The sequence below is a fragment of the Marmota flaviventris genome, chromosome 1 (genome assembly GCF_047511675.1).
Source record: "Marmota flaviventris isolate mMarFla1 chromosome 1, mMarFla1.hap1, whole genome shotgun sequence".
Taxonomy (NCBI): domain Eukaryota; kingdom Metazoa; phylum Chordata; class Mammalia; order Rodentia; family Sciuridae; genus Marmota; species Marmota flaviventris.
In genome coordinates, this window is record NC_092498.1 from 211,945,329 (window position 1) to 211,965,402 (window position 20,074).

Genomic DNA, 20,074 nt, shown 5'->3' on the forward strand with positions numbered 1-20,074 from the left:
GGAGTTTTCCTGGGCTCGCCTCGCGGGGTTGCAGGAGCGCGAGCAGCGAGCTCCCCCGCGCGGCCTCAGGCCCCCTTTGCAGCCACGAAGCTATATTCTTTTCTCTGTTTATCAGGCGCCTACTGTGTGACAGGCATCGTTCCAGGTGTTGGAGACACATCAGTGAACACAGAAAACAACCCTCGCACCGTGCCGGGATCGTCTTAGTAGAGGCGGTACCAAGAAACAAAAATAAGATAGATGGAGCGTTGCGGGGGGCGGGGGGGGGGTCGGCAGTACTGGGGACTGAACCCAGGGCTCTTTACCACAGAGCTGCATCCCCAGCCCTTATTCATTTTCTTCATTCGTTCATTCATTTTTATTTTGAGACAGGTTCTCATTTGCTTAGGGCCTCGCTAAGTTGCTGAGGCTGGCGTTGAACTTGCGATTTTCCTGCCTCAGTTTCCTCAGTCACTAGGATTATGTGGCTAGCAATTTAGTTTTTGATTAATACTAAAGAAGAAAAATTAAGCAGGAAAGGGAATAAGAAGTGTGAGAGTTAGTGAACTTTCTTTTCTCACACACACCAGGAATTAAACCCAGAACTCTGGCATGCTAGGTAAGCTCTCTACCACTGAACCGCACCCCAGCCATTGTTATTTACTTTGAGACGGGGTCTTGCTGAGTTGTTCCGGCTGGACTTGAACTTGCGATCCTCTTGCCTCTGGCTCCTGAGTAGAGGAAGACTTAGTGAGAAGGTGACATTGAGCACAGACCAGACGGAGATGAGGAGCAAGTCATGCCAACCTCCCGAGGAGTGGTGTACCAAGCAGAGGGCCTGGAGGTGGAAAACCCCTGCATAGGGAACAGCTCATGGCCAGTGTGTCTGCAGCAGGGTGGGTGAAGGACTGGAGGGAAAGAGGGCGGAGAGGTGACAGTGTAGGTAGCACAGCTGCTTAGCGTCTAGGAAGGACTCTGGTTTTTATTCCTAGTGAAGTGGGAGCCGTGAAGGTTTCTGAGCGCGGAGGGACTACCTGACTCGGGTGTTCACAGGTACCTTCTTGAGGCTGCAGGAGCTCCAGGCTGCTCTGGTCCAGATGAACAACTGCTGGAGCTGGGCTGGGAGGTGGCATTGGAGAAGTGGTTGAATTTGGAATGTGTTTTGCAGCCTGGGCCAACTGGTCTTACAGGGCAGCATCAAGGGTGACTCCTTAGTCCAGGTCTGAGCCCCTGAGAGGATGGAGGGCCATTTCCTGAAATGGGGATAGATGGTAATGTGGGGCAGGCTGGCAGGGGGAGCATGTTCCTCCTGGTCTTGAACTGCCTTTGTATTTCTGCAAGGAAAAGGGAAACAGATATTCCCCAGCCCTTTGCTGTAGTCTCCAGGAAGGGAAAGGCTTCCTGCCAGGTGCCAGGCAGTCTCAAGCAGGCCTAAATTCAGGGCATAATCATCCAAACCCCACTCCATGGCTTTGAACCTTCTCTCCCCATTCTCTGAGCTCTGGTGTGGCTGCCTTGCCATTCCCTCAGCCTAAATGCTCTTCCAAACCCATCCCCAACACAGACAGCTCCACTTTTCTTATGGCCTGAGCCTTCTCCTAAAGGCTTTCCTGGGTGCCCCCAACTACATCCTGCATCTTACCCTGTCCACTGTCACTTCCCTAATATTCTCATTACATTACTGAACTGATCACCCGGTAAATTCTTCTGATTTACTAGATTCTCTGTCACCTCAATTTCTGGGAATTCCAGAAGAGCATGGAGTCTGTCAGCTCCAGCACCCAAATCAATTTCTGATCCCATAGGTGGGTGACGAACACCTGCAGTCAGCTCCTTCTACACATGGGTTCAGCACCCACAGATTCAACCAACTGTGGATGGAAAACTTTTGTTTTTGTTTTTTTTTAATCAAATCTGTACTGAACATACACAGACTCTTTTCCTTGTCATTGTTCCCTAAACAATCCAGGATAATAAAAATACTTACATAGCATTTAGATTGTGTTACATATTGTAAATCTTCTAAAGATGACCCAACCTCTATGGGAGAACATATGTAGGTTATAAATGGCAGATAAAACCCCATTTCACATAAGGTGCATTTGTAGATTTTGGTGTTGAGAGAGGTCTTGGAACCAATCCCCCCTGGTTACCAAGGGACAATTATATTCGCTGAGTGTGGGATTCACTTTCCTTCCCATGCACAGCCTGCCCTCCCCCACCATTTGAAAAAAATTTTTCTTCAGTGCTGGGGATGGAACCAGGGCCTTATGTATGCTAGGTAAGTGAGTAGTCTTTCAGAGATACAGTTCCAGTCAATGTTTGTGTTTTTTTTTTTTTTTTTTTTGGGGGGGGGTTGTTGTTGTTTGTTTGGTTTTTTTTTGGACCAGGAATTGAATCCGGGGGCATTTATCCACTGAGCCACATCCCATCCTTTTTAGAGACAGGGTCTTGCTGAGTCGCTTAGGGCCCAGCTGAATTGCTGGGGCTGGCCTCAAACTCATGATTCCTCTGCCTCAGTCTCCTGAGCTGTTGGGATTACAGGCATGCGCCCCCGTGCCCAGCAATGTATGTGTTTTGTTCCAATCACAACTTTGCTTATCTTTCCACCCTTCAAAACTTTATTCAGTGGTGGAATCTCATCCTGTCCTAGTGGAGAATCTGCCCAAGATTCAGGCCCAGGTGAACATAATGCTCAGTTGGCTCAGCTGGGAGCTCTGGCGTGGGCCTTTCTAGGGTAGAGGCTTCTTTGGGGAAGGGACAGGGCAGTTCCTTCTTGGCTGCTGGCTTTGCACTATTTGGATGAACCAGCAGAATCAAGTAGCACCCACTGGGGAAACCGGAATTTCTCTGCTTCTGCTCTTGGGTGGGGTCTGTGTAAGCTGCAGGCCTCTACAGCTGAGAAAGCCAGTTTCTTCTCCGCTGCCTCTGAGTGATGTGTTGCAGCTCTTAGTGGCTGGCTATGCCCTCCAGAGTTGCAGCAGACCCCAGCAGCGAGCTGCCGTTTCTTCTTTCTGGGTTCTCCTCTTGCAAATTCAAAGAATGAAATCCACAGACGAGGATGAGTGAATAAGATTTTTTTTTTTTTTTAAGAGAGAGAGAGAGAATTTTTTTTTTAATATTTATTTTTTAGTTTTCAGCGGACACAACATCTTTGTTTGTATGTGGTGCTGAGGATCGAACCTGGGCCGAACGCATGCCAGGCGAGCGCGCTACCACTTGAGCCACATCCCCAGCCCATGAGTAAGATTTATTCAAGTGTGAATAGAAACACACTTGTCCCACAGGGGGTTGCCACTTGCATGTGCGAGTCTAGGGGTTTGTGTAGCACTTGGGTCAACGTTGTTGGTCCAAATTTATGCTGACTCGGCTTTGGCAAGGTACTGATGTTGGTTAACCTTTGAGTCTGAGCTTCACTCAGGTCTGCCCCTCTCTTGTTTTCCTGTCGGCTGGCCTGCAATCCTAGCTTTCCAGGGGTTTGAGGTTGGTGGATTGTGGATGCTTCAGGGTTCAGAGATGTGGCATACCCTGCTTGGGGCTAGGCCGCCACAGGGTGACAGGTGACAGGCTGTCTCAGGCCCTGGCCATCATGGCAGGCTCTGCCAGCCATGGCCTGTGCTTGCTGCCTATTCTCTGGCTCCGCTGGGTCACTGCTCTGCAGATCTGGGACAAGGACATGGCTTCACTGGCAGACTAGGTGGGTGTGACGTCCTGGAGACCTCTTTGCTGAGATGGGGGCATCTGTGAGCTGGGTGGTGGCCTCTATGCCAACCATCCCTTGGCAGATGCCGGTTCCACCATCGTGGCCACCTGCCTCTCAATGAGTTTCATGGGGAATCAGATCCAGTGAACTTTAGCTTTCGGGAACTAGAGTCAGCTGGGATCCTGAGTGTCCTGCCTTTTGGGGAGACTTTTCAAGACCGTGAAGTCCTTGCCCTCTCTGGGCCCTGGATTACTTCACCTCCCAAGAGGCTGAGGCCAAGGAACCTGTGGGTAGCATCAACTCCCGGGAAGAAGAGTCTTCACTCGTCTTCTTAAAAAGACTTTTTGAGGGTTGGTGAGTACAGTGCTTATCTAGCATCAACAAGGGCCTGGGTTTCATCCCTAGTACTGCAAAAGAAACAAAAACCAAAAAACAAAAACTTTTTTTTTTGAGCACATGCCTGTAATCTGTTATTCAGGAGGCTGAAATGGGAGAAATGCAAATTCAAGGTCAGCTTTAGCAATTTATGATGCCCTAAGCAACTTAGACCCAGTATCCAAAAAAGAAAAATAAAAGTGGGCTGGTGATGTAGCTCAGTGGTAGAGCCCTGGCCTAGCATGTGCAAGGCCTTGGGTTTAACTCTCAGTGTGGGGGGAAAAAATCGAACCAAAAAAAGCAACTTTCATTTGTTTTTGTGCCGAGGATTGAACCCAGGGCCTCTCACTTGCAAGGTAAGCACTCTACCACTGAGCTATATCCTGTCCTTTATATTTTTTGAGACAGGGTCTCACTAAGTTGCCAGGGTTGGCCTTGAACTTGCCATCCTCCTGCCTCAGCCTCCCCACTCATTGGGATTACAAGCATGTGCCACCAGGCCCCTGCATTCATGGAAGATTTCAAATAAGCAACCGTGGACATACAGTCAGCCTTCTGTATCTATAGGTTTCAAATTCTGTTTCAACCACCACCCACAGACTAAAACTAAAAGAAAAAATTGCACTTCTTTTTTCTTGTCACTAAATGATACAGTGTAACAACTATGTATATAATATTTACATTAAATTTGGTATTATAAGGCATCCAGAGATGATTTTAAAGTTTATGGGAAGATGTACATAAGTTCCATGCAAATACTATGCCATTTTATACAAGGAACTTGACAGCTATGGACTTTAGTACCCAGCCCCCCCCCCCAAAAAAAAAAGTAATTGAAGTCCTAACCCCTAGCACCTGTGAATGTGATCGTTATTTGGAATTTTTTTTTAATATATATATTTATTTTTTAGTTGTAGTTGGACACAATACCTTTATTTTATTTATTTTTATGCGGTGCTGAGGATGGAACCCAGGGCCTCGCACATGCTAGGCGAGTGCTCTACCGCTGAGCCACAACCCCAGCCCAGAAACAGGGTTTTTCCAGATGACTAAGTTAAAGTGAGGTTATTAGAGTGGGCCCTAATCCAAAATGATTTCCTTATAAAAAAGGAAGATTTGGGCTGGGGATTTGGCTCAGAGCTTAACATGGATGAGGCATTAGGTTTGATCCTGGCAGGGGGGTTTGAATACGGAACAGACATGCGTAGAGGAACACAGAGGCAATAACCAGCAACACTCCTCCAAGCCAGGGAAGGTCAAAGATTGTCAGCAAACCACTGGAAGCTGGTCCAGAGGCCTGGAACAGATATTCCCCAAGAAGGAACAGTTCTGCCACCACCTTCATCTTAGACTTCTGGCCTCTAGAGACAACACATTTCTGTCTAAGCCCTCCAGCTTGTGGTAGTGGTTCGGCAGCCCTCGCACACTCATCCACACTACTGTCCACTCTGTGTACACCCCAATTATTGGGAGATGGGATCTCACTGTTGCCCAGGCTGGACCTGAGCTCCTGGGTTCAAGTGATCCTTCTGCCTCAGCCTCCCAAGAAGCTGGGACTAGAGACACACGACCTTGAGCTTGCCTACATTCCGGTTATTTGAAAGCATATTCTAGGGCTGGGGATGCGGCTCAAGCGGTAGCGCGCTCGCCTGGCATGCGTGCGGCCCGGGTTCGATCCTCAGCACCACATACAAAGAAAGATGTTGTGTCTGCCGAAAACTAAAAATAAATAAATATTTAAAAAAAGAAAGCATATTCTAGACTTTGTACCATTTCCATCCTGAATCTGGCTGAGGATTCCAGCTTGGAGGCATGGGTTCTGACTCATTCCTTTCGAAAATCTGTGTGGGCAGCAATTGGCCTCTCACTTCCCTGAAAGTCTTGAAGCAGAAGGAACTGCATTTGCACATCTAGTTATGACTGTTGAGGCTAGGCTGAGCACTGCCAGGACAACTGGGTCTTTTTCTAGGCCTTGGTGACCCCACAGGGCCAAGTGAGAGACACAGGTAACAGTCTGGCTCAGCTTAGGCACCCCCTTTTTTTTAACACGTTTTAAAGTCTTTATTTATTTATTCTTATGTGGTGCTGAGGATTGAACCCAGCGCCTCGTATGTGCTAGGCGAGCGCTCTGCCGCTGAGCCCCAGCCCCAGACCAGCACCCCTTTTTAATGGCCTCCAGTAGCTTTGTTTTGGAGGTGCTAGTTTTATGGGCCTCACTCATGCTGAGCTCTGCCCCAGTCCTCCAGTACCTTTCTTTGTACTTAGTTGTGAGCCCAGCACATTCCAGAGATGTTTGCAGACAGGGGAGGCCCAGCACACTTGGGGTATCACCATGGCCACCTAGCACTGCTGGGCTGCACATGCAGAAGGTAGTACTGGCCAACTTTCTTATTTACATATTTAAATTCATGAGGTATCAATATATTGTCCAGGCTGGCCCCCAACTCCTGGCCCCAAATGTTCCTCCTGTCTCAGCTCCACAAGCAGCAGTTGGGAACTACACATGTGTCCCACCACACTCAGTCTGGCTGACTTTAAAGACTTGACCATGTTACTTTATAGTCTAGCTAGTTTTAAGTTTGTTTAGTGGGAAACACCACCAGCAGACTCAAGAGTTGGGTCTTTGTGGTGGGTACAGGGGCACAAGCCGGTAATTCCAGTGACTTGGGGGGGTTGAGGCAGGATTGTAAGTTTGAGGCCAGCCTCAGCAACTTAGTGAGACCCTGTATCAAAATGAAAAATAAAAAGGGCTGGGGATGTAGCTCAGTGGCAGAATCCTTGTTTTGCATGAATAAGGCCCCGGATTTGATCCCCAGCACTGCAAAAAAATAAAGAATTGGGATATCGGTTTGGTGTCTTTAAAGATGTTTATTTACTCATTTATCACGAGATCAGGAGGCACTGGCTTTCCTGATTCTGGGCTTAGGGCAAGTTCTGTGCTTGGGAGCTTTGTCTACTTGTGGCCTCAAGACCACACTTTGGCTGTGACAAACAGGCCAGCAAACCCTCAGAGCCAAGCACGCAGTCGCGGTGCCAGGAGGATGACATACCAGAGGCCCACGCATCTCCTCAAGCTCCTGGGCCTGACTCACCAGGGGTTAGTTAATTCTGGCAATTTCAATAAATGATTAATGCCCTTTCATAAATGATTGCACTGCAGACTGCAAGCTCCTTGAGGAGAGTGCCCAGTGGAGCCCAGCTCTGGAGACCAAGCCCAACACACCAAACAGGATTATTCCAAATGGCAATGAACTGTTCTCTGAGGCTGATCCTTGGATGAAAAAATAAAATTTATTTTAAACCCAACAAAAAAGAGAACTGGGATGGAGCTCATCCTGGCTCTGCAGAACCACCTCTTCCTGGGGCTGAGGCCTGCTTGGTCGCTGTGTGGCCTCAGCTTCCTAAGTGAGATGAGGCGGGGCCAGGCAATATCTCTCTCACAGGGTTCAGGAGGCTCCCAAGCCTGCCAAGGGCTTGGTCTAGCTCATGGCCATGCAGCAAGAAGGAGGGTATCCAGGGCCCTGGGCAGTGCAGGGCGAGGGTCAGGGGAAGTTGCTGTAGGGCAGATGGAAGGGGTAGAGGGGCGAGTAACGTGAATCCTGCCAGAGTAGCTTGTTCTCCAGGAAGGCGACAGTGGGCAGGGTGAGGACCAGGCTCTGGTGCTTGAGCATGCTGTACACGTTCAGACCTGGGCAGGTGGGGAGGATGGCAGCCAGGTCAGGGAGAGGCTGCCCTTGGGCTCTGCTCCAGTCCCGCCCGCATCCGGAACCCCATTCCCTCCTCAGGGCACACCTGTCCTGTTTACAGGGACATCATGGTCTAGCATGGTTAGGAGACCCAGGCACCCTGGCTTCAGATCTTGCCTCAGCCACCCCCAGGACCCTCACCAGAGAGCTGCCTCACCTACTAAGAGGCTCTTGTATGCTGGGCTCTGCCCTGTACTTGGCCATGACTCCTACCTCACATTCCAGAAGGAAAGATAGAGCAAATGAATAAACATAATGTACTAGACAGAGACCAGAGCTACCAGAGTTAGTGAGCAAGGGGGGGGGGGGAGGGGAGGACTGGGGAAGAGGGAGGCTGAACAGGGCTTGGGTGGCCTGCAGGTCATCTTGGGCTTTTTCCCTGAGGGAGGTGGAAGCCATAGAGGGCTTTGGGCAGAGCAGGGACAAGCTATGGTTCAGATGCTCACACATGCCCTCTGGTGGAAGTGGGGGGAACACACTTTGACAGCTATTACCTTGGAGCTTTTATTTTTTTAGGCAGGCAGTTAGGGAAAGCTGAGGATCTGATTAGGGAGTGAGGTCATTTGCTGATCCAGACCATTCAGTGACCAAGAAACAGATGCAAGATTTGAACCAGGTCATGACTCTAATTGTGGGACCTGCACATGCGTATTCTGGGGGTCTGGGAGATGGGCCAGTGCCCTTCACTCACCTACAGCCGGGATCAAGTTGAAGGTCTTGAGCCCAGAGGTGGCCTCCACAATGTTCTGTGGCATCTCCTCATGTATCCTGTGAGAGGACAGGAGGTGAGCCCTGTAGAGGATGGAGCTCAGGCCTCCCCGTCCCTGCCCTTCCCAGTATTCTCACAAATCCACAAGGAGCACAGAGTTCCCCCAGCGGCGGTAGCGCGCCAGCTCCGTCAAGTACTGGGGGTCTGGAGTGGGCAGCTCCAGGGAGTCTACAATATGCAGGTCGTCCTGGTGGGAGGAAGAAAGCACCCCTGAGCCTGGGTCCAGAGCTCCAGAGCTCCCCGCTCCAGCCGACCTCCCCAGGCACCCTGCCCCCATTCTCCAAGATCCTCATGGCTCCGAGTAGGACTGCTTTGTACCTGAGCCAGCTTGACGGTCAATGCCACCTTGAGGCCCAGCGCCCTCATTTTCATGGGTAGCATGTAGTAGTAACTTGTGGGGCCTCGGGGACCATGGGCAACACCTCCTGTGGGGACAGAGGTGTGTGAGAAGGTATGGGCCACTGCTGGGCTTGGAGGTCAGAAATGTGCCTCACTGGCTGGAAAGAAGTTGCTGGAGGAGAGGCTGCCCCCCTGCCCAGTCAAGCAAAGAAGTGGGGATCTTGGGAAGGGAGAGAGAGAGGAGGCTGGACCAGTGACTTTACCTCTCTGGAACTTGGTCTACCCAGGTGTCAAGTCCTGAGTTTTGACGATTCCTAACCCATAGGACACTGGGAATTACAGCACGACATGAGATTAATTAAAGCACAAACCATTAATGCTGCAGTTATGAGGAAGTTAAAATTTCCAGGACTGACCAGGCTTGGTGGCACAAGCCTATAATCCCAGTGGCTCAAGACCTGGAATGCCAAAGTAAGGAGCTCAGACTTCACTCAAAGGCTTGTGGAAGTGAGTGGTTTAGAAGATCCCTCTGGGTACCATGTGAAATGTGGGCAAGGAAAGATGAGAGGGGAGGGGAGGCCAAGAGGGGCTGTAGCCATGATCTGAAAAGAGAAGACATGCAGATGAGGAGAGGGAATAATTCTCAGAACTCTGTCTCCCACTGAGACAATAGGGTCTGTAGTCCCAGCCTCTTGGCTGATGAGGAAGTTTGCATGGGGCTGAGACCATATCACATGAGAAGTGGGCAGCTGTGTGTGAAGAAGCACCCAGGTGCTGGACTCAGCCAGAGCCCTTCTCCCTCTTGTCCCCACTTACCTCCTCGCCAGATGGGGGACCGGATGCTGCCATGCCGAGCTCGCCCGCTGCCTTTCTGTGGCCAGGGCTTCCGGCCACCACCCCGCACTTCAGCCCTAGTCTTGGTCTTGGCATAGCTCTGTGGGTACAAAGTGAGCAGGGTCAGGTCCATAAGACAGATTACATTGCAGGTGCCTGGTCCAAGAATATGGTGGTAAGCCAGGCAGAGAGACCTGCTGCCAGGAGGCACAGAGATCAGGGCTCTGATGGGACAAGCACAAAGTGCTTAGAGATAGAGGAGAAGATAAAGAAATCAGAGTTCCCTCCTCTGTACCAGAACATCAGCCTCCCAAAGAAGGGTCCTGCTGGCTCTCAGCAGATGTCCTACACTTTCTAAATTTTAATGTAGCTACATATTAATGGTAGGTGGCTGGAGAAAACAGGGAAGAGGCGTGGGGTAGGGATCATGAGGAGCATGGGATGCCATGCTGGTGGCTTTATTCCCAGGGTGATGGGGAGACATGGAAGGAACTCTCTGGACCTCTGGGGCAGGTGGTTAAAGGCGGACAGACCCTGACTGATAATGGATTCTTCCATGTTTTTGGCATAAAATCCAAACACCTCACTATTGTTCCCATTGAGCTTTACAGCACTATTGGGCTCCTTCTGGTCCCTGCCATAGTACTTTTGCATGACCTGCTTTCATTATCTCCACCTAAGCTCCACTGCCACCTTAATCTAACCAGATCTACAAGTAGGCTTGAGGTTAAATGCCCTTTCTCTGGGATGACTGCCCCAAACTATACATTTACAGACATGACTACTTAAGTAGTGTTCATCTCTCCCACACGACTGTGAGCTTCATGAAGGCAGGGACAGGGCCTGTCTTGTCCACTGTTGAATCCTCTCACCTAACACACTGCCACAATGCTGGGTGCTCAGAAAATGCCTAAGAATTGACCTACCCTTGAATGGCTCTAGAAAGAAAAGACAAAGTCCATGTTGAGCAGTCCAGAAAAAACACACCATTGGTTTCCTCTGCTCCTGCCTGAGCCCCACAGGAAACTCCATCCCCTTTCCTCCCTCTACCCAGGAACTCACAATTCTCTTGAAGTTCTTCTGCCAGGTGGCAACCTGGTGCAGGATATCTAGCCTAGGGAAGAGGAGGGAAACATGAGAACCAACTCTACTTAAAACCTCCAAGGTCCCACAAGACCTGCCTTTTCCTGATCCCATCCTGTACCTGCTCCTGCCAAGTTGGTTTCTCTGAAAGATGAAGTCTAGCCTCAAGGCTTTTGCACTTGCTCTTCCCTCTGCCTGAAATGCTTTTGCTCCGGCTGGTTCCTTTTCAGCTTGCAGGTGCCAGCTTAAACTACTTGAGAGGAGTCCCTTTTTACTACAGCTATACTTTACCTTTTTTTTTGGTACTAAGGATTGAACCCAGGGGCACTTTACCACTGAATATGGATAGGGTCTCACTAAGCTGCTTAGGGCCTCGTTAAATTGCTAAGGCTAGTCAAGCCAGGCATGGTGGCACACACCTGTGCCACCCACAGGCTCAGAGGCTAAGGTAGGAGGACTGCAAATTTCAGGCCAGCTCCAGCAACTTAGTGAGGCCCTAAGCACTTCAGTGAGACTCTCAAAAATGAAATAAAATAAAATAAAAGGCTGGGGATGTGGTAAAGCACACCTGGGTTAAATCCCTGGTACCCAAATAGAGAGACAGACAGACAAGACAGGTAGCTGACGCTGGCCCCGAAATTGTGATCCTCCTGCCTCAACTTCACACAATCCCGAGGCAGGGAAAACCGTCGTCCCCTTTTGGCAGGTGAGGAACAGGTTCACGGATATGAGACCTGGTCACCCCATTCCTGAACTCGGGCTCCCCATCCCTTGGCCGATCAGTTCGCCATTACAGACCCTCACTCACCTGGGTGCTGTGGCGAAAACGTCAGGATGCAGTTCAGCCAGGCCCACGCGCTCCTGCTCGAAGCCCCGCAGGGACTCGACCCAGGCCTGCACAGGGCGCCGGTGCGCGGGTAGTGGGAGTTCGCACTTCCGCAACACCGGCTCCCGGAGACCTGGAACGATTGGGAGGTCAAGGGTCAGGGTCAAGAGTCAAAGTTCTCGGTCGCCGCCGCTCCTCCTGAGGACGACCCTAGCTGCCTCACCCGCACCCGCCACCGGCTCTGAGTTCTCCGCGGGCGGTGCTGCCTCTTCCGCCAGCGAGCTGAGGCCCTGTAAGTGGTAGGCAAGAGTGAGAGACGACCCCCCGGCCTCCCTGCCTTTGTCCTCTGACCCTGTCTCCCGTCCTCCGCCTCACCCTGCAGCCCGAGGGCCGAAGCCAGGCCCGCGCCCCGACCCGGACTAACTGCAGCATTGCCCAGCTGCTCCCCACGCCACTGGAGGTCGAGGCTCCCTCCGGTCGCGCGCGACGCCACGCGATGACGTCACGCGCGCGACACCGCCCGCCTTGCCAGGATCCGACGCAGGAAAGCGGAGTGTTGTGAGAACGTGGCTCGGCGGCGGGGTGCAGCCCAGCGTACCCCTACCTCCGTCCCGGAACTACCCCCGGGGCCCACTCTTCACTTCTTAGCTTAGGGACCTCTACGGCACTTGGGAACTCGACCGCTCCGCAGGAAGCCCCACCCTCCCTTAGGCCTTGTCTCCCCCCGCCCCCCGGATTCCGCCCCCAAGGAACCGTGCAGGAATCCAACCAATGAAACGTCTCCCGCCTGAAGCCAATTAGCCAATGGTCGTTAAGTGGGTGGAATGGCCCGCCCACGACCGGGAGGTTTTGAGCCGGTACCTATGAATGCCGGCAGTAACTGTTGAGTTTCTGCTGCCGGCCACGCCCCCATTTAGCTTCGGATTCGCCGGGTGGTTTTCTATGTTCAATTTTTTTAAAATTTATTTTTTAGTTGTAGTTGGACACAACACGTTTATTTTATTTATTTTTATGTGGTGCTGAGGATCGAACCCAGGGCCTTGCACGTGCTAGGCGAGCACTCTACGGCTGAGCCCCAGCCCCAGCCCAGCCACAACCCCAGCCCCTATGTTCAATTTTATGGGTTGGTGGGTGTAGCAGGACCTTGTAGCTCCCACAGAACCCCTTCAGGTTTGGGCCAGCCTGTTAATATCCCCCAGGAGAGGGCTGCGTCCTCTGGAAGCCCCTCAGATCGGCTCTGTGTCTCTCTCACCCCTGGACCGAAGTCCTGTCCCCTCTCACATCTTCTAGAGCTCTCCGAGGACAGAGCAGAGTGGGGGTTTCAAGCTCCCAACAGTAATCCAGATGCTTTTCTTCGTTCCCACACGACCTCCAGGGGGCTCCACGAGCCCGTACCTGGCCAGAGCTGTCCACTTGAAGGCCGATAGACTCGGTAGGCTCTCGCCGCACTGCTGACCTCGAGGTTTCGGAGCCAACCTTAGTTTCTTCATCTAGAAAATGGAGAGGTTATGAGATTTTGATAAAACGATGGCGGCAAAGCGTGCCAAGTTTGGAACTCAGTTAACATAGCTTTACCAGGGATTGAACCCAGGGACGCTTAACCATTGAGCAACACTCCCGGCTCTTTTTAGTTTTTAATTTTAATTTCCAGGATCTCGCTAAATTGCTCAAACTAGCCTTAAACTTGAGATCCTCCTGCCTCAGCCTCCTGAGTCACTAGGATTATGGACATGTGCCACCACGCTAGGATGCAGCACTATTATTGAAGGGAGAGGTTTGTCATCAAAGAGAAAGGAGACAAAACAAGGGTGGGAATGGACCCTGGAGGATTTAAGTGCTGTACTAAATTGAATGTGGGCTTTTTCTTCTTTCTTTTTTCTTTTTCCTTTTTTTTTTTTTTTTTTTTTTTTTTTTTTTGCATCTGATATGTAATACTTTGTAGGCGTTTTTATGGAGTATTAATTAAAATTTACAATGGGGCTGGGGGTGTAACTCAGTGGTAGAGTGCTTGCCTAGCATGGGTTCCATCCCCAGCTCTGCAAAAGAGCTTTTTAAAATTTATTTTACAAAGTATTTGTTACAGTCATGTGCCACCACATAATGAGGCTTCAATCAGCAGTGCCTTAGTATAATAGAACTAAACATTTCTACTGCTTAGTGACTTTTTTTTTTTTTTTTTGGAACCAAGGATTGAGCCCAAAGGCACTTAACCACTGAGCCACATCCCCAGCCCTGCTTAGTGTCTTTTTAAATTGTTTTTTTCAGCGCTTATAATATTCAGTATAGTATCACTGTACTGATTAGTAGCTTAGGATCAGCAGGCTGTATCGCATAGCTTAGATGTGCAGTAGGCCACATCCCCTAGGTGTGATGTAAAAGGTGTACCCTCTGATAGTCTGCTCTGAGGACAAAATCCCCTCTGTATACATTTCTCAGTATGTATCCTTGTCATTAAGTGACATGACTATTCTATCACTACAAAATGAGAATGTGTGTTTAAAACTCCATAGACTTTGCTTTGCTTTGTTTGTTTGTTTGTATTGGGAATTGGACCCAGGGATGCTCTGCCACTGAGCTATAATCCCCAGTGCTTTTTATTTTTTGAGACAGGGTCTCACTAAATTGCTGAGGCTGGCCTTGGACTTGTAATTTTCCTGCCTCAGTCTCCCCAGGTGGGTACCAGTGTACCTGGCTATATTTTGCAATTAAAAAGAAAACTGACACATACATACATCCTGGGGCAGTGGTACATGCCTTTAATGCCTGAGATACAGGAGTCTGAGGCAGAAGGATCACAAGTTCGAAACCAGCCTCAGAAATTTAGTGAGGCCCTAAGCAACTTAGAGACCCTGTCTCAAAATAAAAAATGAAAAAGGGCTGGGAATGTGGCTCAGTGGCTAAGCACTCCTGGGCTCAATCCCTAATTCTCCCTCCCCAAAAAACATAATAATTATACATTTTATGGGATACTGGTGACAATTCACTATGTATTTATATAATGTGTGATGATCAAATCAGGGTAATTAGCATGTGCCTGTCTGTAAACATGTATCATTTCTTTGTGTTGGGAGCCTTTGAACTCTTCTTTCCTAGTTCTTTATAAAATACATAATAAATTGTTGCTTGCTAGTCTCCCTACTTTGTTGTAGAATATTATAATGTATTTCTCCTATTTATATGGGTTTTTCCTTTGGGGGAGAAGGGCAGGGATTAATCTCAGGTCCTCTCACATGCTAAGCAAGCACCTACTACTGAGCTACATACACCCCAGGCCCCTTCTAAGTATATTCCGGAACCTGTTTTCCAACTTTGTTCTCTCTCCCCTTCCCCTACCTTCCCAGCCTCTGGTGACCATTTTTTTTTTTTTAGTGGGAGGGGTTACTGAGGATTGAACCCATGAGTACTTCACCACTGAGCTTCATCCCCATCCCTTTTTTATTTTTTATTTTGTGACAGGGTCTTGGTAAGTTGCTTAGGGCTTGGCTAAATTGTTAAGGCTGGCTTTGAACTCGATCCTCCTGCCTCAGCCTCCTGAGCAGCTGGGATTACAGGCATGTACCACCACTGTTTTACTCTATACTCCTATGATATCAACTTTCATAGCTTCCACATGCATGAGAACATGCACTATTTGTCTTTCTGTGATTGACTTATTTCACTTATAATGTCTTCCAGTTCCATCTGTGTTGCCACACATGTAAGGATTTCATTCTTTTTATGGCTGAATAATACTCCGCTGTGTATGTAGATTACATTTTCCTGTGTGGATGGACACCAGGGTTGATTCCATATCTTAGCTGTTGTGACTAGTGCAGCAATAAACCTGCCTGTGAAGGTATTTCTTTGGTTCACTGATTTCATTTCCTTTGGTTATGTGTCCAGTGTAGAATAGCTGGATCATATGGTAGTTCTATTTTTGGTTTTTTGAGGAACCTCCATACTCTTTTCCATAATAGCTGTACTAATTTGCATTCTCGCCACACACAAGTGTTCCCCTTTCTCTGCATCCTCACTAGCATTTTTTTTTAATATTTTTTTTAGTTTTAGATGGACACAACACCTTTATTTATTTGTACGCGGTGCTGAGGATCGAACCCAGGGCCTCACACGTGCAAGGCGCATGCTCTACCACTGAGCCATAACCCCAGCCCCGCATTTGTTATTTTTTGTCTTCTTGATTAAAGTCATTCTAACTGCAATGAAATGACATCTTGTTGTGGTTTTGATTTGCATTTCCCCTAATGATTAGTGATGGTGAGCATTTTTTTCGTGTGTATTTCTTGGCCATTTACTTTGCAATTTTAAAAGATCTTTTCATCCCCAATTTTGTAGAATTGTATTCATTTTGTGTTTTCATTGGTTATTCACATACCTGGTAAAGAAAAGTTCAAAAAAATACAAATGGAAGGGCTGGGGGTATAGCTTAGTAGTAGAGTATATGGTTAAGTATTCACACAGCCCTGGGCTCAATTCCTGGCATCAAAAAATAAAGAAATAAAAAAAGAAAGGGGGGCTGGGGCTGGGGCTCAGTGGTAGAGCACTTGCCCAGCAGGTGTGTGGCCCTGGGTTGGATCCTCAGCACCACAAAAAAATAAATAAACAAAATAAAGGTATTGTGTCCGTCTACAACTAAAAAATAATAATAAACAACAATAAAAAGTAAAGAATGAACAGAGTTAGAACCATCTCTTCCAATGTATGCCCCTGACCCAGTTCTCCCAGAAGCCACCACCACAGGGTGTCTCCTCCCAAAACCAGTTCATGATTTTACAGGCGGATTTGCAAAGTTGGCAGGGAGTTTAGCTTTCATATAGTGATGATGGAACAGCACTTAGTTGCTCAATGATTTGTTAGGCACCAACTGTGCATTACCAGGGTAAATCCAGAAGATACCCTTGGGATACTCATAGCCCAATGCAGAAGGCTGTGGGGTCAAAATCGGGGAGGAGATTAATATGGTAGCAGGGAGCTCAGGGGAAAAATTCCTGCAAAGGGACAGGGGTTGGGGGGTGAGTCCCTAGGCTGTAATCTGAAAACTACAGCTAGAGGGTGTGACCGGACTCCCCTACCTCCCAGATTCTGAGGATAAACCCAGGGCCTCAGGGAGCTGGCTAAGTGCTCTACCACTGAGCCACACCCCAGCCCAAGTTCTGCCAGGACTTCAACCAGGAGATGAAGTATCTGAGGGAATGAACTGCAGTTGCAGGGGCCTGGGGTGGGGAGAGACTGGTGAGGGATCAGGGTCTGGACCTTCCTAACCACCACTTGCGTCCTTCATGGATTTTCACTAATGCTGGTCCACCTCAGGACCTTTGCATCACTGTTCCTCCTCCCTGCAATGTAGTTTCCCCAGAGCTCCCAATTCTACTTGTTCCCATGCCTCCTTGGATTCTTTGCCCAAATATCACCTCCTTAGAGGATTCTGTCCAACCACCCTACTGAAAACAGCAATCTCTGCCCCTCATCCCTCTTTTTGATCCCTTATTCTGCTCACCCCACCCCTCTTTTTGGTACTGGGAATGGAACCAGGGCCTTATCTGTGCTGAGCACTCACTACCACTGAGCTGCACCCCAATGCCCTGCCCTATTTTTCCCCATTAGTATTTATGTTCTCCATCTTCGATACTTTTTGTCTGTCTGTCTCTCACAGTGGCTGGGGCTGGAATTTTCTTCTGTCTTGATTCCTGCTGTAGCCTCAGCATTCAGCATATTGCAGGAACACCAGAGGTGCTCAGTAAGTGCTTCTTGAGTGAGTTCCTTCACTCATTATCCTGATGCAGGATCCTGGGCCTCAAAGTCTCTACCCTCTGAGGTCAATGATTTTTTTTTTTTAAACCCATAGTCCCAGAAGTCACATAGACACAGGCTCAAATCCAGGGGCTGCCACTCATTGACTGGATGTCCTTGTGAGCTCTTGGGAGCTGTGGCCTCCTTCCTAATCTGTAGGTGAGATATGCCCAAACTCTCCCCTGCTGCGCTGTGCTAAGGATCTTTTCTTCCATTCCAGCTCCTCACAGAGGAAGTCTGTAAACACCTGAGTCAGATCATGTTCCCTGTTTTCCTTAGAGAAAAAGCCAAAGTCCTTGTCACAGCCTACAAAGCCCTAGAAGGACCTGTCCTCACCTCCTCCTTCCCTCCACCTGCATCACCCTGTGGCTGCAGCCTCTTTGCCAGAACCTGCCAATCACATCCCAGCCTCAGGGCCTTTGTACTTTTTTGGGGGGGGTACTAGGGATTGAACTCAAGGACATTCAACCACTGAGCCACATCCCCAGCCCTATTTTGTATTTTATTAGAGACAGGGTCTCACTGAGTTGCTTAGCGCCTCACCATTGCTGAGGCTGGCTTTGAACTCATGATCCTCCAGAACCACTGGGATTATAGGCATGTGCCAACCCACCCGGACTTGCACTTGTTTTTAATTTCTTCTAGATCCAGAATCATTCCCTTCCAATTGTCTTTTCCCCCATCCCAACACCTGCATTCCTCAATCCCTTAACTGAAACAATCCTTCTTTTTCTACCCCACATTCATCATCCACCTTCCTTGTTTAATTTATCTGCAGAACATTCGCCACATTCTAATAGATGATGTCATGCTCTTCTTTATCCTGGTTTTTTTCTGTGTTGTTTTTTTTTTTCCTAGTGCGGGGGATGGAACCCAGGGTTTCACTCATGCCAGACAAACACTGCACCACTGAGCTACACCCCAGGCTTGCCTTGTTCTGCCACTAACATATTGATTATGAGTCTTAATAAAAAAGAGGTGATGGCTTTGAAACCTGCACCCTAGGAGGCTCAAAGTTTGACTATTTGAGCCTAAGCCTTAGTAGAGGTCAAAGGTTGATGCAACCAGTTCTTTCCTGTGGATCAAAGGCTCAATTGCAGGTGACCTGTGTCACTAGTAGTGACACAGCTAGCAGCAACCTTGCTTTCCAGAGAGGCACTTTGCTGGCTGTGGATATCCCGGCAATTGAGGGGATGCACTTTGGAAGCTGGAGGGTCCTGCAGCATCTGGGTTCCTGCATCACTTCATAAAAGCCAGCACAGGGCTGGAATGTCATGGGTCAGATCACAGGTAGGAAGTACAAGGCAAGCGGATGGGTCCAACGGGGGCAGTCCAGCCTAAAGTCCCCTCCCCCACCAACTGCCAGAACATCTGCTGAGCGTTTCTATTCAGCTCAGTCTGTGAGTAACTGCCAAACCCCATGAGGAGGAGGAGCCTCCTATCAAGGCACCCTCCAGCCTCTGGAGATGAGGCTGATTTGCATGGACATTTCTGTTTGCTTCATTTCCCTGAGCAACTGCAGTGGGGGAATGAGGCAGAAAAAAGACAGAGAAATAGCGCCAGAGCCAGGTGTTGGCAGAGTCTGACTTCCCACTCGGGCTAAACCCCTAGGCCGCTCACATGGGGTCCCTGGGCCTCCGTTTCCTCCTGTGTAAAATGGGAGTACAGTTGCCCCTTTCTTATATGCTTTTTGTCCCCACCTCCAGTACTAGGGATGGAACAGAGGGCTAGCACGTGCCAGGCAAGTGCTCCACCACTGAGCCACATCCTGAGACACTCACATGGTTGTGGCAGGCCTGGGCTTCTGCATCCTCACATCTCCTCCTCACCTCCTTCTTCCCTCCAGCTGCATCACCCTATGGTTGCAGCCTCTTTGCCAGAATCTGCCAATCACATCCCAGCCTCAGGGCCTTTGCACTTGTTCTTTTTTGGGGGGCACGGGGGTCTCCTAGATGGCGAGGGGCCAACCTTTGCATGGCATCTCTTGTGCATTGGCTCTTGTGAGACTCAGCTGATGGGAGGCCCTGGGTATAGATTGGAGGCAGGAGGATGGGAAGAACCAAGGCTTTTCTCCTCTCTCTGTTTCTGAAAGCCTCTCTCATCTACCAAAACTGCCTTGTATGCTAATTTTTGTTTGTTTGTTTGTTTGTTTCTCTGTGGCACTGGGGATTGAACCTGGGACCTCAAGCCTTCTGGGCAAGTGTCTAGCACTGAGCTACATCCCCAAGCACCACCCCACACTGTAAATTTTGAGACAGGTTTTTGCTAAGTTACCCTGTTTGGCCTCCAACTTTTGATCCTCCTCCTCAGCCTCTGGAGTAGCTGGAATTACAGGTGTGAACCACTGTGCCCAAAGCATGTTTGTTCATTTTTAGTTTCATTCATTCCTTCGTTTTTGCTGTGTTGAGGGTGGAACCCAGGTCCTCCCGAATACCAGGCAAGTGACCTACCACTAAGTTTTACCTATACCAACGTTATCAACTATGTCCTCTGGTTTGGGATTGTTTTCTGATTAGGCCCTGAGTGTTGCAAGGGTAGGAGGGTTCTTTTGTAATTGTTCTTGCTATTATTTTTAGATATAATTTAAATACAATAAAGTCTTGCCTTTTTAGTGTACAGTGGTGCAAGTTTCC

General features: G+C 49.1%; 1 protein-coding gene across 1 annotated transcript; it reads right to left on the reverse strand.

The window, feature by feature from the left end:
- Positions 1-7,328: 7,328 nt before the first annotated feature.
- On the reverse strand, positions 7,329-12,183 carry Mrpl4 (mitochondrial ribosomal protein L4). Its single transcript, XM_027955279.2, has 9 exons — positions 12,030-12,183; positions 11,878-11,944; positions 11,637-11,787; positions 10,808-10,859; positions 9,728-9,845; positions 8,891-8,997; positions 8,650-8,759; positions 8,495-8,571; positions 7,329-7,745 (listed from the first exon to the last, which is right to left on the reverse strand). Exons 1-9 carry the CDS (start codon positions 12,084-12,086, stop codon positions 7,600-7,602), a joined length of 885 nt encoding a protein of 294 aa, XP_027811080.1. The 5' UTR covers positions 12,087-12,183; the 3' UTR covers positions 7,329-7,599.
- Between the last annotated feature and the right edge of the window lie 7,891 nt (positions 12,184-20,074).